At 41.3% G+C, this 17500-nt stretch overlaps 1 protein-coding gene across 1 annotated transcript; it reads left to right on the top strand.

Annotated features, from left to right (window-relative positions):
- The first annotated feature begins 3610 nt into the window (after positions 1 to 3610).
- Positions 3611 to 6646, top strand: LOC135094883 (uncharacterized). The gene is made up of 5 exons (XM_063995358.1): positions 3611 to 5230; positions 5491 to 5846; positions 6125 to 6254; positions 6367 to 6530; positions 6620 to 6646. Exons 1-5 carry the CDS (start codon positions 4432 to 4434, stop codon positions 6644 to 6646), a joined length of 1476 nt encoding a protein of 491 aa, XP_063851428.1. The 5' UTR covers positions 3611 to 4431.
- The last annotated feature ends 10854 nt before the right edge of the window (positions 6647 to 17500 follow it).

Genomic DNA, 17500 nt, shown 5'->3' with positions numbered 1-17500 from the left:
CACGCCTCTCATGAGTAATTACGCGTGTCTCAGGGTGGTGGTGGTGGTGGTGGTGGTGGTGGTAAAATTAGAAGGCGTAGAATTATTAGTAAGAGTAGAAATTTTAAGTAGTAGTAGTAGTAGTAGTAGTAGTAGTCGAAGTAGTAGTAGTAAAATTAGAAGTCGTAGAATTATAACTAAGAGAAGTAGAAGTTTTTACGTTTTAAGTAGTAGTAGTAGTAGTAGTATTAACAACAGTAGTAGTAGTAGTAGTTGTAGTAGTAAATATAGTAAAGTAAAGACAGAAACAGCTTATCATTTCCATTATTATTATTATTATTATTATTATTATTATTATTATTATCACAGTTACGAGTACCACACCTGTAGCGGCGGCAGGTGAAGGGCGGAGCGGGACAGGTGGAACAGGTGCGCTGACGGGAAGGGTCACCTGCCTTGTGGCGACTCCCGGGCTCAGGTGACGCTCTCTCTCTCTCTCTCTCTCTCTCTCTCTCTCTCTCTCTCTCTCTCTCTCTCTCTCTCTCTCTCTCTCTCTTTCTTCGTGACTTCATTGTCCTTGGTGTGCATAATTAAATAAAACTACTTGCTAAAAGAGGAGGAGGAGGAGGAGGAGGAGGAGGACGAAAGAAGAGCTGGAAGAAGAGGAGGAGGAGGAGGAATACAAAGGAATACAAAGGACAAACAAACAGCAAAAGACCTTGAGATCGTTACAAGGCCTTAGGGATAATTGCTCTACATTAACTATTAGTGGGAGAGACAGGGTACTACAGAAGACTGGCCAGATAGAAGACGTGATGCCATGAAGAGGAGGAGGAGGAGGAGGAGGAGGAGGAGGAGGAGGAAGATGATAGGAATTGAGCGAAAAATGAATAAAGTTTAGCTATTAGAAGATAATACCAGAGAGAGAGAGAGGGAGAGAGAGAGAGAGAGAGAGAGAGAGAGAGAGAGAGAGAGAGAGAGAGAGAGAGAGAGAGAGAGAGAGAGAGAGAGAGAGAGGTGGACTCTACGTAAGTTTACACAAGTTTGGCCTCGAAACAACAGAAGCTAGAAAAAAAAAGAAAAAAGAAAAAGAGGAAGACGAAGACGCACAACAACAACAACAACAACAACAACAACAACAACAACAACAACAACAACAAGACGCTGAAGGGAGAAGAAGAACACAAGTAAGACTGTCCTTCACAACTTCCTCAACTGAACTCCTGCGCGGAACATCTGAGGCGGGTGAATACATTATGACTCTCTAAGGTTATGTTGCTAAATATCATGAAAACTTGGACTAGGGAGAGGGAGAAAGAGAGGGAGGAAGAGAGGGAGGAAGAGAGGGAGGAAGAGAGGGTCTAAAAGCAGCGATAGGGAGGCGTGGCGGCGAGGGAGAGAGGGGGAGGGAGGGAGAGTGGAAAGGAAGTGAAGGTTGGGGAAGATCTGTTCGTCATATTGTCTCTGGTCTTCCTTTTCTTCGCACGTGTGGTGGCTAAGGTAACTACTACTACTACTACTACTACTACTGCTACTACTACTACTACTACTACTACTACTACTTTACACATACTTCTACTAAAACTAAAAATACTACTCTATATCTATCTTATTAAAACTACTGTTACTCCTACAACAACAACAACAACAACTACTACTACTACTACCACCACCAAGACAATCATTATTTCACTACAACCTTCACCACTAACAACAACATAAATTACATTCCCGACCGAACAAAAACAACAAAACCAATCTTCAACAAAAGAAAAGCACTAAGAAATTCTAACAAACAAAAAAAAAAATAAAAATAAATAAATAAAATAAATAAAAGGACATAAAAATATTCACACCACTGATTTTTCTACCGCAGCTGAGCATGGGTGATGAGGCGACGTCGGTGGTGGTGGTGGTGGTGGTGGTAGGGGTCCTGCTGCTGCTGCCGATGATAAGCGTGACAGGTAAAGCAGCAACTCATTAACTCATTAATTTGACAGGTATCACGTTCCCCTTTGTAGAATCGCTGGTTTGTGTGTTCGTGTGTTCGTCAGCTCTGGTTCGTGTGTTCGTGTGTTCCTCAGGTCTCCGGTTTTCCTTTTGTGGTGTTTTCAAGGGTCACAAAAGAGATAATTTTTCAGGTTTTCAATGGTGTTTTTTGTCAGTGACGGTGTTCAGTCTTTGCAAAACTGTTATTGGATTCATAAGAACATCCTTGAAAACTCTAATTGCATCCATTACAGCGCTGGAGTGTTTGAAAATTTTATTTATTTATCTTTTTTTAACTCTTGGCACAGAATCCTTATAAAACTACCACTAATCATATATAAAAAAGAAAAAAAAAGTAAAAACATCTCTGACAACTAATACAGTCCATTACACCGTGTTGTAAGTTCACATAGAGTACTAGAGGGCTTCAGAATATGGTGTTCATTTTTCATGCCTGGAGCAAAATCTTTATTAAACTATCGCCCCGAGTAAACACCTTTGAAAACCTCCAAACAGCATCTGCAAGGACGTGTTAAAAGTTGTGGCACTTGGCTGAAATGTTTCTGAATACGATAACTTTTTTTTTTCTCTCCTTGTTTCACGGTCACTAAATTCACGAAAAAAAAAAATAACATTGAAAACTCCAATAACATCCAAAAAGCTGAAACAGAGTGCTGAAATGTTTGAGGATAAGGTATTTATTGTATTTTTTACTCTCACTAATCATGCCAAATTCTTGTAAAACTATCACTACAATCTCAAAAATAAATAAATAAACAAATAAATCAATCCTTGAAAGCTCCTATAACATTCATTAATACTCCATTTCATTCTGGGTATTGTGACCACCGGAATCCCACTAATTATGCACAAAAAGAAAAAAAAAAGGAAATTAATAAATAAGCAAACAAATAAATAAAAGAAAAGGAGAAGAAAGCAGGAAATACAGTCACAAAAAATGTAGACACAAAGGAATGCAGATGAGTGAGTGAATGAGACAGGAGGAGTGCGGGGCATCAAAGGAGGGCACCAAGACAACCCCAGAACTAAATTGCCCAACTTTTTTTTCGTGGGAACTCCTGAAATAAAGTTTTTGTGAGTGGCATTGAGCTTGTTTATCCACACCCCGCAATTTGTTGTGTCCTTGGTCGTCCTGCGTGAGACGTGGAAATATGGGTTGAGTGAGGATTACAGAAGACAATACAGAGAAAATAAGTTAAGTGAGGATTAAACTTTATAATGTAATTTGGGAATGGCTTTCTGGGTGGCTTCTTAAAGGGGGGTGGGGCAACTCTGGATGGCCTTTTTTTATTTTCTTTTAGTTTGTTATCCTTGACCAGAGACCTTCTTGCATAAAAAGAAAGTAAATCAACACCTATTGTCTCCCCGCAACACAACGCAACACACCCTGACCTCGCACTCCATCCTGCAGGAACGAAGCAGGTGGGCGTGGTGAGGTTCCAGACAGGTAATGTGGCCACCACAGAGTCCCTGCTGGACACTGGCTTGGGGCTCATTCCCACACTCAGGCAGGTGAGTCTGGCCAGGCAAGGTAAGTCCTCCCATACTCTGCTCGTCCCCTTCTGGTCCCTTCCAATCCCACCGCATTCCATTCGAAAACCCTTTGAAACTACTTGTCCTTGATAACAGTGCGAGTTCTTTACTCTTGGCCTGTCTCCGTCCCTCCACCCCTGTCAAATGCAGTCCTGGTGAGCCGCCCCGCCTCCCTCCGCCAGGTGACGCTGCTGGTGCACCTGAGGCTGCGGCGCGTCACGTCCCACATCCCGCTGCTCAACTACGCCGTGGAGGGAGCCAACGAGGAGCTCTTTGTGGGTGAGTGTGTGTGTGTGTGTGTGTGTGTGTGTGTGTGTGTGTGTGTGTGTGTGTGTGTGTGTGTGTGTGTGTTTGTTGTATAGCAGTGTCCTGGACAGCACCATTAGCCCCCTCCCCTCCCCCCAGAGCTGGTGCCCAAGAAGAAGGACATGCATGTACAGTGCTGTGGCGGGCTGGTCTCCGAGGCCTTCAAGTTCAAACTTCGCATGTTTCGCTGGCAGCACATCTGTGTGTCAATCAACCTGGACACCAGGATTCTGCATGTCATCTATGACAACCTGGTGTGTGTGTGTGTGTGTGTGTGTGTGTGTGTGTGTGCTGCTATCGGTCAGTGAGTAACAGGGAGTCCATCAAGGTGGAGTGGTTGAGCAGTCTGACCAGTGGTAGTTTGGAACGCACAATGACAAGTTTGTCTGGCGCCAGTGCAAGTCAGTGACAGCAGTGTATTGCCGTCCACAGGAGTATCGGCGCCAACTGCATGTGCCAGGGTCCGAATTGGGTCCTGGGGAGAGGCTGGAGGTGCGAGGCGGCGGGCGTCTGGTGGTGGGACAGAAGCTGTACTCCATTGATGGGGACTTCATTGTGCTGGAGACCCTGGATGGCGAGGTGGGCGACTGGCGCCTGTACGACATGGCGCTCGAGGCAGACCAGATGAAGGCTCTCCTCCGCTGCAGGGAACTGAATGACCTGCGCCACCCGATGATAGATCTGTCGAGTGGTCACTTCAAGGTGCTGGGGCCTACCACCACACGCAACATCACCCTGGCAGAGATCTGCAGTGACCGCGTCACCGGCTTCTATCTCTTCTTCCCCCAGAAGATGATCTTCAAACACGCCTACACCTGGTGCCGCAAACTGAAGGGCAACCTCATTCTGCCGGAGGATGGCTCTACCAATGAATACTTCTTTGACCGCTTTGTGAGCTACAAGGATCAATGCGACGACATCTGGACGCACCTCTTCTGGATCGGCTCGGGCGGCAACCTGACCACGCGTGTCTGGGAGCGCCTGACGGACGGCGAGCCCATACAGTGGTACCAGTTCCTGCGGGAGTATCGCACCGTCACGCCGGAGTTCCAGTGCATCGCCGTGGTCACGCACGACCGTTACAAGTGGGCGGCGTGTCCCTGCGACATCGAGACCTGCGTGCTGTGCAACTTCACCACGCACCCAGAGATGCGGCTGCGTGGCCTTTGCAAGGACTCCGCCTTTGACAGACTTTTCTCTTTTCGAGACAACAAGGATTATCAGCTGATTTTTGACGGCCTGGCCCACGTAGTGATGGAGGAGCGAAATGACACATGGATTATGCGCAGCCGCCTGTACCCTACCCTGAAGGCAGAGATGATTTCCCAGTGGGTGGGACAGTACCCAGTGGGTGTGCACACGTGGATAATTGAGGGGGACCGCTGCCGCCAGAAAGAGGTAGGTACTGTGTGTGCACTATACTGAAGGTACTGTGTGTGTGCTATACTGAAGGTGCTGTGTGTGTGCTATACTGAAGGTACTGTGTGTGTGCACTATACTGAAGGTGCTGTCTGTGTGTGCTATACTGAAGGTGCTGTCTGTGTGTGCTATACTGAAGGTGCTGTCTGTGTGTTATATTGAGAGTGCTCATGTCTTTGTCTCGGTGTTGTGCACACACTCCCTCCTCGCGCCCTTGACCACCGCCGCCTCGCCGCCAGGTAGAGCTGCTGCTGACGTCTTGCCACGACGACGAGTACACCTGCAACGACGGCTCGTGCATCAGGAAGGACCGCCGCTGCGACCTGAGTGTGGACTGCGCCGACCAGAGTGACGAGATGGACTGCTCCGTGGTGGTGGTGCCCGACGGCTACTCCGCACAGCTGCCACCGCCCACCTACAAGGGCACGTCGCTGCCCATCCTCTTCGCCCTCAACATCACCTCGGTCAGGACGTTTGATCTGGTCTCCTTCACCATCGGCATCGACGTGTACATCAAGATGGAGTGGAGAGACAGACGACTTAAATACAACAACCTGCTGGGCAATATGCGCGCCAACAAGCTGAGGAGGTGGCGGGAGGTGAGTGTCCCTGTAGGCTGCTGGGCTGAAGGAAAGTCCTGGCGGGTTACAGCGGCACACAAGAGGTTTCTTCGGGTGTAGCAAATAACACGGTGACACTTTGCTGAAGGCGAGGAGGGTCAGGCAGTGTGAAGCTGAGAATCAAAGAGGTGACTGCTACTAGAGAGAGGCACAGACATAAATAACTTCCTGTTTTTAACCCAAAAGACGTTATCTGTTCTGATATTACTCCAATGACCCCCTGCCATTTCCTTGCCCATAACTTCTGCTCCTCCCAGGTGTGGACGCCAGGCCTGGAGATGGAGGACGGAACGAAGAGCGCAGTGGAGATCAAGACACACTCACAGGCGGCCTACGTGGTGCGTGCTGCGGAACCTCTGCCTGACGATGACACCACCATCAGAGAGGGTGCGTGTGTGTGTTTGTGTGTGTCCTTATGAGCTGCTGTCTATCCATCTGTCTCTCTCTGTGCGAGTGTGACAGGGATAGGAGCTGCCAACAACCCATTCCTCATCCTCAGACGTGGCTTTCAGTGGCCTGGAAAACCCGCTGGTGTTCCAAGACGAGGCCACGCTCACGTTCAAGTGTCACTTTGAGCTTCAGATGTACCCCTTCGACCGGCAGAAGTGCTTCATTGTGTTCAAGATCAAGGACGTGACGGAGGAGCTGGGCATGCTGGTCAAGGCAAGTTTGTGAAAGGCAGTTTCGAGTAGGTTATTAACATTTGGGCTTCTCAAAGACCCACGTGTATTTCAAAGGTGTTCATGTTGCAGAAAATGCCTTTGGACTTCCCGGTGTAATGATTATGAGTAAGCATGAAAAGGGTGCAAAAGTTATTGATAATGACAGCAACACGCAAATGAAGGGAAACTGGAAATGTTCATCTGGAAAACTGAAAAACTGGAAGGGAAGATTAGAAGGTCTATGGGAAGATGAGAGAAGCTGAATGTGAGTCCTCGTGAAGATGAGTTAGTCGAATTTTATTAAGTGGATCAAAATGAGTCCAAGTGAAGATGAGTACAGGTGGAAGTGAGTTTGGATGAAAGGGAAGACGAAATGAAGGTGAGTCTGAGTGAAAGTGAATAAAGACGAAAGTGAATCCAAATGAAATTGAGTCTGAACGGAAGTGAATCTGGGTAAAAATGCGACATAGAAGTAAGTTTAGTGAAAGTGAGACCAAATAAAAGTGAATAATGAGAATGAACTTGGATGTATTTGGGAGTATTTGAGCCAGAATGAAGGTGAAGAATGAGAATGAACTTGGATGTATTTGGGAGTATTTGAGCCAGAGTGAAGGCGAAAGTGAGCGAATATGAGTCCAAATGAAAACGAGAATTGCAAAAATGAATCGTGAAAGTGAACCAAACAAAAATAAACTAAAATGAAGACAAGTAAAGATCATCTGTACCCACCCCACACACTCACCGCCATGTTTCCTCCCCTCCTCACCTTCACCATTCTCCCCCTCCTTCCACCTCACTGGGCCATTCTCTCCCCGTCCGTCACCCGCGCCCTCACCTGCTTCCCTCAAGTGACTGCACGTTATTACTCGCCTATTGATCAAATATGGAAAGGTGTGCGTGCGTGTGTGTGTGTGTGTGTGTGTGTGTGTGTGTGTGTGTGTGTGTGTGTGTGTGTGTGTGTGTGTGTGTGTGTGTGTGTTAGCTGTTCCCTAATGGACTATGACGGCTTAATCTTATTCCCCTCATCCCCGATCACTACTACTACTACTACTACTACTACTACTACTACTACGACTCCTGCAGGATGGGCAAGGAGTGATCTTCGCAGGATCGAGGAACCTGCTGGAGTACACCCTCATCTCAGAGTCCTTCGCCAACTATTCTTTAAATGAAATCAGCCAAATTAAGGCAAGGCACACCTGTACTGAGGAGTTGGCGGGTCTTTTTTTGCCTTCACGCTTCACTGTCTCCATCACGTCTCCTGTTTACCTTGTTCAATTTTGTTTTTGGTTGTCTTTTTTTTGAGTTTTAATTGATGGGACTTGAGCTTGTTATTTTCTGACCGTGTCCTTCTCTTTAAATTGCGTGTGTAGAAATTTTCCTGTGTTACTTCTTGCTCTGGGGAAAGTTGAGTAAAATGAATATGGAAAAAGATAAAATAAATTAATGAAAAGGAGCTGACTGTTTTCTCCTTTCTTATCTCAGATCCAGTTCGACTTTCGCAATCAGTATGGCTACTACATTGGCAACACTTTTCTGCCCAGCCTCATCCAAGTGATCATCTCGTTGGTAACACTGCGCTTCGACCTCAGTGACTTTCAGGTGCGTAATTTCACCCACGGTCTCTACGGCATGGTCACAACTCACAGCGGCCGATATTGGGGCAAGACTGAGGCCATTCACACGCCACACACCGGAACAGCGCGGCCACGACCCCTCGACTCACTTCCCGTGCCTTCCTGCTGCTCGTGGACAAGGGTTACATATCAGAGGCTCACCCAACCACCTTGCAGCGCCCGGGACTCGAACTCAGGCCTCGGTTGTGAGCCAAGCGTGCTGACCTAACTGCACCACACGCCTCACTCATAATCACTTGAAAAACAACACTCAAAAGCTATTTCTTGTTTATCTTCCTCGTGGCCTCCTCAAAACAAAAAAAAAACACATCTTTACTCCATCAATACTTGTGTTTTAGTGATAATTGTAGTGTCTTTTAACCCAAAAACTCTTAATTCACCTGTTTATCTCCCCCTACACAACATCCTACCACTAACCCACAGTCTTGCTCCATCCTACAGGACCGCATCATGGTATCCTTAACCTCACTGCTTGTGCTGGCGACCTTCTTCACCCAGACCAGCCAGAGCATCCCCAAGACCTCCTACCTCAAGCTCATAGACGTGTGGTTTGTCGCCTTGATCTTTGAGGACTTCGCTATCATCCTGTCTCTTGTTTACGTCGAGACACTGAGGATGAAGGAGGCGGGGCACGGCGTGAGGGTGACAAAAGTGTCCCCCATCAGCACAGAGGAGAGGAAGAGGAGGTACTTCCCGTCTTTTCCCCCTGTCAGTCTCCCGTTTCACCTCCTCCCATCAGGCTCTGCGGAAACCAATAAGTATCTGATTAATTTCTTCTCTTCGTCTATCGTGGTGATGCTCATGTGTTTTGTGCCCTTCTGTTTGTATGGTATGTATGCGAAGTAGGGTGATGGTGGTGGTGGTGGTGCTACTACTACTACTACTGCTATTGTTATTTATATTTCCACTATTACTGTCAGCACTAATACCAGTTCTTCTACAGCTACTACTACTGTTATTACTACTATTTTGCTAGAATGCTTCCACTGCTACTGTCGACACGTGCTACTACTGCTGTTACTATTGCTACTACTACTATTACTATTGCTGTTGGTACTAGTGCTTTCATGGTTCCTATCGCCACTAACACTATTATTTGTACTACTACTACTACCACTGACATTATTTCTATCTCTATTATCGATAACTAATATAATAACTACTACTACTACTATTACTAATTTTACTAGTAATTGAAGTAAAGTTGATATGCACTCTTATTTTTACTTTACCTTCATAGTAAGAATGTAAAAAAAAAAAAAAACTAAGAAAAAAAAGAAAAAAAGTGAAATTAGAAGGCGCATGTAAACTGAAGAATAAATAAATATAGAAAATGTGATGAAAAATGAATGAGCGAGATTAAAAACAGTAACATGATATGAGAAAAGAAACAATAATAATAATAATAACAATAATCATCCAATTCAGAAAAGAGGATTATTACGATAAAAAATTTCTTTGTCCTCCATTAATACTGTCCGTTTTCTCTCATAAGTTTTCTATGGGTGTCTCAAATAAATGTTCTCTCGCTAGTCACTTATTTAACTATCATTATGTTTTATTATTACTTATGCTTTGTCTGGGCTGCCCCGTGTGGGATTGCTGGCCTGACATATTATTATTATTATTATTATTATTATTGATTTGTTACGGTTTTTTTTTCTTTTTATAATCTTGGTCCTTTTTCTTGTATTCGTTATTTTTATTTGCGCTTGAACATTCTATTTATTTAGTTATTTACCTTATATTTTTTATTCATTTATTTTCTTCGTTATTTTTTCACTTTATATTTTTATTGGGTATTTCGATTATATATCTATTTATTTTTTATTTGAATATTTGCTTTTACATCTTATTGTCTTTGCTTTCTCTTTCTTTCTCTCTCTCTCTCTCTCTCTCTCTGCGTCCCTTCCTCTTCCTCTTCCTGCTCTTCCCTTCCACAGTCTTTCGAAACAAACCCCCCTCCCTCTCTCTCTCTCTCTCTCTCTCTCTCTCTTCGACACCTTTCAAAAAATGCGTCCCTTCCCCTCTCTCTCTCTCTCTCTCCCTCCCCTCTCTCTCTCTCTCTCTCTCTCTCTCTCTCTCTCTCTCTCTCTCTCTCTCTCTCTCTCTCTCCCCTGCATGGCATAACTTGTGACGCAAGAAATCCTGGACTTTCAGCTTCAAATGTTTGCAAAGTTTCCCTGAGAATATGACTCTTTCTCAGGTGCCCAAGGGAACACAAAGGAAGGACGGAGAAACACAAAGGAATAAAAGGAAGAGCAAAAGGAACACACGGGAGGGAGAGAGGAATACAAAGGAATACAAAGGAAGGGCAAAGGAACACAAATGAATACAATGGAAGGAGCAAATTAACACACGAGAGGAAGGAAAGAGAAATACTAAGGAACACAAAGGAATACAAAGGAAGTAGGAAAAACAAACAAAAGGAACTCAAAAGAACACAAAGGAAGTAGGGAGGAACAAGTAAAGGAACACAAAAGAATATGAAAGGAATAGTTACAAGAAAGATGGAGGATAATAAAGGAATACAAAGGAAGGACAAGGGTAAAAAGGAACAAAGGAATACAAAGGAAGTACAAGGGAGAAGAGAATATGAAAACAAAGCAGAAAGGAAAAAGAAAACGAAGGAATGGAAATAGGAAACCAAAGGAACAAAAAGGAAGAACAAGGATAAAATACAGAAAGGGAAGAGGGAAATAAAGAAATACAAAGAAAGAAGGGAAGAGAAATATGAATGAAGGCAAAAAGGACACACGAAGGAAAAAAAAAAGAAAAGAGGGACATAAAGGAACACAAAGGAAGGGGAAGGAAATTGAGAGGAAGCAAAAGGTTACGAGAATATAAAGGAAGAAAAGGAAGAGGAGGAAATGAAAAGAAGAGGAATTAGAAGGAACAAGCGTAAAGGAAAACAAAGGACAGAAAAAAAGGATACGAAAAGAAAAACAAATGAAACACAACAACAACAAGAACAACAACAACAACGAAACTACTAGTACTATTACAACAACTACTACTACTACTACTACTGTAATTTCCACTACCACCACCACCACCACAACAGAAACTACTACTACTACTACTACTACTAATAATAATAATAATAATGTAACTTCCACAACAACAACAACAACAAAAACAACACTACTACTACTACTACTGTAACCACCACCTACACAACAACAACAACAACAACAACAACAACAACAACAACAACAACAACAACAACTCCACGCAATAACAATATACATACAAACATACCTTCCATTTTCTCTCCCTCTCTTCTCTCTCTCTCTTGCTTTCCCTCTCCCTCTCTCTCTCTCTCACTACTCTCACTCAGGGAGAGAAAGAAGATGGGAAAGGTGTGTCGTTTATCTCTCTGCCTCTCAACACACCTGGGAGGAGGAGGAGGAGGAGGAGGAGGAGGAGGAGGAGGAGGAGGAGGACAGGTGTGTAGAGTAATCATGACACTTGGTCCTACCTGCGCCTCGTCTTCACGCGACCTGCAGGTAAAAAGGAAGAGGAGAGGAAAGAGGAGGAGAGAGGGGAAGAGAGAGAGATGGAGGGGAAGGAGAGGGGGAGACACGATAAGAGATAAGATAGGTAAGGAATGAAAGTGGAAGGGAAAAGGAAGGAAGGAAGGAAGGAATGGAAGGAGAGGGAGAAAGGATAGAAAAGAAGAGAAAAGGAAATTCAGATAAAGGGAATGTAGAAAAAGAAAAGAAGGGAAAGGAGAAAAAGTAAGGAAAGGGAAAGAAAGGGGAAAGGAATGAAGAAAAGAAGGAAAGAAGAGGAAAGAGGGAAAGAAAACAAAGGGAAGCATGAAAGGAAAAGAAAGAAGGAAGGAAGGAAGGAAGGAAGGAAAGAAGGAAGGAAGGACAGGAAAGTCAAATTGAGGGAAGGGAAGGAAATGGAAGAAAAGAGAAAAGAGAAGAGATAAATGAAAGGGAAGGGATGAATGCGATGAAGGAAAGGGAGGAAAGGAAAGGGAAATGAAGGTGGAAAGAAGGAAAAAGAAAGAAAAAAAGAAAAAAATACATATTAGAGAGGAAAGTTAAATATTATTAGAAAAAAAATCCTATATAATAATAATAATAATAATAATAATAATAATAATAATTGTATCGGAATAAAAATGAAATTAAACAAGAATATGAAAAAAAACGAGAAAATGGAATAATGAATAAATGAAAGACAAAAATAAAAGATGAAGAGAAAAACGAAAAAAAAAATGAAGAGTAAAAGAAAAAAAAGGACGAAAACTGAAATATAACGAAAAAAATAGACAAAACATGAAAAAAACGAGAAAAAAATGAAAAAAAACGAAAAAATAAAAATGAAAACAACGAAAAAAGAGGAAAAGAAAACGAAAACCAAAAAAAAAAAAAAAAAAACTCCAATAAAAAAAGAAAACGAACAGAAAAAAAAGAAAATGAGAAACTGCAAAAATAGGAAAAAAAAAAACGGAGGAAGAAGAAAAGACGAAAAGAAAAATAAAAAGAACAGCTAGCGGCATCCTTCAGGACAGACCGCAATAACACATCAGGACTTAAAAGCAGGCCATGAAATAGTGTAGTGTAGTGGTGGTGGTGGTGGTGGTGGTGGTGATGGTGGTGGTGGTGAGGGGGCCAGAGAAAGGGAAGAGATGGGGGGGAGGCGGGTAAGGGGAAGGAAAAGGAGAGAGAGAGAGAGAGAGAGAGAGAGAGAGAGAGAGAGAGAGAGAGAGAGAGAGAGAGAGAGAGAGAGAGAGAGAATTTGTATCTTCACCACCACCACTACTACTACTACTATTACTACAAGCACCCCTCACTAGTAACCATCATTTCCACTACCACTTCTACTACTACTACTACTACTACTACTACTACTACTACCATCACCCTTAACTCAGTATCTTACCTTGTAACTTTTCGTTCTTTTCTTTGAGACAGATGAGAAAATATTATTGCTTTCCTCTCTCTCTCTCTCTCTCTCTCCCTCTCAAGGAAATGAAAGAAACTCACAAAATCAGTCTTATTCCAGTTTTATGTAAAGTTATGTACACACATACATTTACACACGTACACACATACACACACACACACATACAAACATACATTAACGCACATATGTATAGTTAGTACATACAAACAAACACACACATACGTACATATATATACATACATACACAAACCACACGCTGTATATAAATGGAGTTACAAAAATAATGATACAAAAGATGTAGTCTTCACACACACACACACACACACACACACACACACACACACACACACACACACACACACACACACACACACACACACGGGGACAGTGACGGTGGTACACAAATGGACACACAAAACACCTGGAAAGTGACGAGGTGACGAGATGAAATTTACCTGACGGGCTTAACTGAACAGGTAAACTCACGTAGACTGTCAGGTACACTAAACTGAACTCAAACTCAGGTGAATTCAAGTAAACTCAGGTACTCAGGTAAACTTTAAACTCAGGTAAACTCAAGTAAACTCAAGCAAATTCAAGTAAACTCAGGTAAACTCAGGTAAACTCAAGTAAATTCAGGTAAACTCAGGTAAACTCAAGCAAACTCAGGTAAACTCAAGCAAACCTTAGCAAACTCAGGTAAACTCAGGTAAACTCAGGTAAATTCAAGCAAACTTAGGTAAACTCAGGTAAAGTCAAGCAAAACTCAATTAAATTCAAGTAAACTCAGGTAAACTCAGGTAAAGTCAAGCAAAACTCAATTAAATTCAAGTAAACTCAGGTAAACTCGGGTAAAGTCAAGCAAAACTCAAGTAAATTCAAGTAAACTCAGGTAAACTCAGGTAAAGTCAAGCAAAACTCAATTAAATTCAAGTAAACTCAGGTAAACTCAGGTAAAGTCAAGCAAAACTCAAGTAAATTCAAGTAAACTCAGGTAAACTCAGGTAAAGTCAAGCAAAAGTCAATTAAATTCAAGTAAACTTAGGTAAACTCGGGTAGTCAAGCAAAACTCAAGTAAATTCAAGTAAACTCAGGTAAACTCAAGCAAATTCAAATAAACTCAGATAAACTCAAGCAAACTCAAGTAAACTCAGGTAAACTCAGGTAAACTCAAGTAAACTCAGGTAAACTCAGGTAAACTCAAGTAAACTCAGGTAAACTCAGGTAAACTCAGGTAAACTCAAACAAACTCAAGTAAACTCAGGTAAACTCAGGTAAACTCAGGTAAACTCAGGTAAATTCAAGTAAACTCAAGTAAAATAATAGTAAAAGATAAATTCAAGTAAACTCAAAAAAAACTTGAACTCTAAACTCTGACAAACTCTCACGTAAACTCAGGGTAAACTCAGGAAAAGTCCCAGCCAGGTGAGTAAGTTTACCTAGGGATGATGATGAGTAATGATTAAAAATGAGGAGGGTGAGTTACGAAGGGCGCACACACACACACACACACACACACACACACACACACACACACACACACACACACACACACACACACACACACACACACACACACACACACTATTATCACAAAAAAAACACGAAAATAAAGAAAAATAAACAAATCTTGAAAAAAAAGAAAAATAGAAAAAAGAAAAGGTATTCTAGCTATTCTGAAAATGAGTGACGATGAGTATAGACAATGAGTGGTTACGTTAATGAGGAGGATGAGTAAACGACCACACCAGTATTATCATAAAAAAATTATTCCCCCCCCAAAAAAAAAGAATGAATAAATAAATAAATAAATATAAGAGAGAGAAAGAGGGAGAGACAGAGCGGTAAATCTTGATAAAAATTAATTGTAAAGAGAGGAAAGTGTAAGAAATAGATTTTGATAGATGAGGTGATAAAAAAAATAAGAGAAAGGTAAATAGATTGATGATAAGTAGACGAAGAATGATTAAGAGGTTAAACGGAATAAATAAATAGCTAGATATATAAATAAGTAAATAAATGAATAAAGAAAGGAAAGAGATGAAAGAAAAAAAAGTAAATAGATAAGGAGAGAAAGAACAAAGAAAGAGGTAGGAATAAAAGTAAAAAAATAAAAAAAAATAAATAAAAAGTGAAAAAAAGACAAGAATTTAAAGAAGCAAAAAGAAAAAAGAAAGAGAAAGAAGAGATAGTGAAATAAAAAAAAATAAATAGGTAAGAAGAGAAGAAATGGAAGAAAGAAAGAAGGAAAGAAAGAAGGAAAGAGATAAAACAGACAGGAAAAAACAAATACACGAATATACAAGTAAATAAACAAAGAATGAAACATGTGTTATATTCACTCACAAATGAACAACAGAGACACACATTCCAGAGTTTCCCCTTCACAATTATTCACTTTCTGTCCCTCCTGTTCACTTGTCACACCATAGAGAAATATTTTCCCGTGTTGTTCATTCCTCCTTCGTTTTCCTTCCGTCGGGGAAACTACGAGAGAGAAAAAAGTGAGGAAAAAAGAGGAAAAAAACAAACAAACATGTAACAGAAACGAGGAACAAAGAAAATAGTAAAGAAATTATGAGAATTGTGAAAGAAATGGTTTAAAGGACGAAAAAAATAAAATAAATGATGGGTGATTGTAAAAAGAATAAAAATAAATGAGAAATGGTAAATGATGTGTGTATAGAAAATGGTGTAAACGAACGAGGGAGGAATATAGAAAATGAGAAATAAGCGAAAGGAAAGTAGGAAATGGTGCAAATAAACGAAAAAAAAATGTGAAAACTAAAATAAAAGAGAAAGAGGAGAAAAGAGAGAGAGAAAATAAAAAAAAGTATGTAAATAGTAGGGGAAAAAGAGAAAAATAAAAAAAACGATGTAAATAATGAGAAAAAAGGAATAGAAATAGAAAAAAAAAACATGGAGTAGAAAACAAAAGGAAAAAAGGGAGGGGAGAAAAGAGGAAAACATGGTGAAAATGAAAAAAAGGGAAACGGAGAAAAAAAATGAAAATAAGAAAGCAAAACATGATGAAAAGATTAAAAGAAAAATAAGAAGACGAAAAAAAAAATAGAAAAAAAACAAAGAAAGAGAACGAAAAAAAGGTAAAAAGATGAAAAAATGAAGAAAATCAGAAAGAGAAGAAAGAAAATCGAGAAAAAGGAGAAAGAAAAGAAAAAAAATATCTTTATGGTTTTCTCACAATGAGTAATGGCACAGAAAGACGAGACACTGATAAGACGTCTGTTCACTTGCTCTCTTTCTCTTTCTTCATAATGCCTCGTCCGCGATGTCCTGCGAGAGAGAGAGAGAGAGAGAGAGAGAGAGAGAGAGAGAGAGAGAGAGAGAGAGAGAGAGAGAGAGAGAGAGAGAGAGAGAGAGAGAGAGAGAGAGAGAGAGAGAGAGAGAGAGAGTCATTGGTTATAAAAGATACATATTTTCTTTTCTTACTTATTTTATTTATTCATGCAGTTGGTTAGGAATATAATTTTTGTTTTTATTTACTAGCTAACACACTAAAGTAACGAGTAAAGCAAGCAAGCAACTAATTAACTGACTGACTGACCGACTGACTGACAGACTGACTAATTAGTGAACTATGTAGCTTACTAAAACTGTTATGCGGTTTTAAACTTTTTTCCCCCTGAAAAATTAGGAAAAGTAGTAACATTCTCTCTCTCTCTCTCTCTCTCTCTCTCTCTCTCTCTCTCTCTTACATTATTCATTCAGCCTTTAATTTTTTCCCTTAGTGATTGAAATGAATAACAAACAAGATATGAATAACTTACTCTCTCTCTCTCTCTCTCTCTCTCTCTCTCTCTCTGTGTGTGTGTGTGTGTGTGTGTGTGTGTGTGTGCTGTGATCCATGTCAGACCAAACTTTCGTGAATATCTTATTTCTGATTCCAAACTTACACACCTGTTTGACTTCCTCCGGTATTGGCTGGGTTGCAAACTTACCACACACACACACACACACACACACACACACACACACACACACACACACACACACACACACACACACATACACACACACACCTGAATCCTGTTACTCTAACCCTACAATACATGGCTGGATAGGATTACAAACTTACCAAACCTGCCTGACGTGGCTACAAACCAAACACATTTACATATACACACCTGAAGAATCTATAACACCTGTCTTACCTGTTTCCATACATCTACAAACTTACCACACTTCACACGCCCAATTTTATTACACACCTGCACAATACCTACAACTGCACACCTGCCACAGCTTGAATCCTACAACACACCTCTACTACTCATGCTCCTACACATCTGCTATCCACCACACCTGTTTACTCCTATATAGACAGGTAAAGAGATGAGACAAGTATATTGCAAACTAGTAAAAAGGAGTAGAGTTATTAGAAATTTAGAGA

This window comes from Scylla paramamosain, chromosome 47, assembly GCF_035594125.1.
Source record: "Scylla paramamosain isolate STU-SP2022 chromosome 47, ASM3559412v1, whole genome shotgun sequence".
Classification (NCBI taxonomy): Eukaryota; Metazoa; Arthropoda; class Malacostraca; order Decapoda; family Portunidae; genus Scylla; species Scylla paramamosain.
This window is presented reverse-complemented; position numbering and strand designations above follow the sequence as displayed.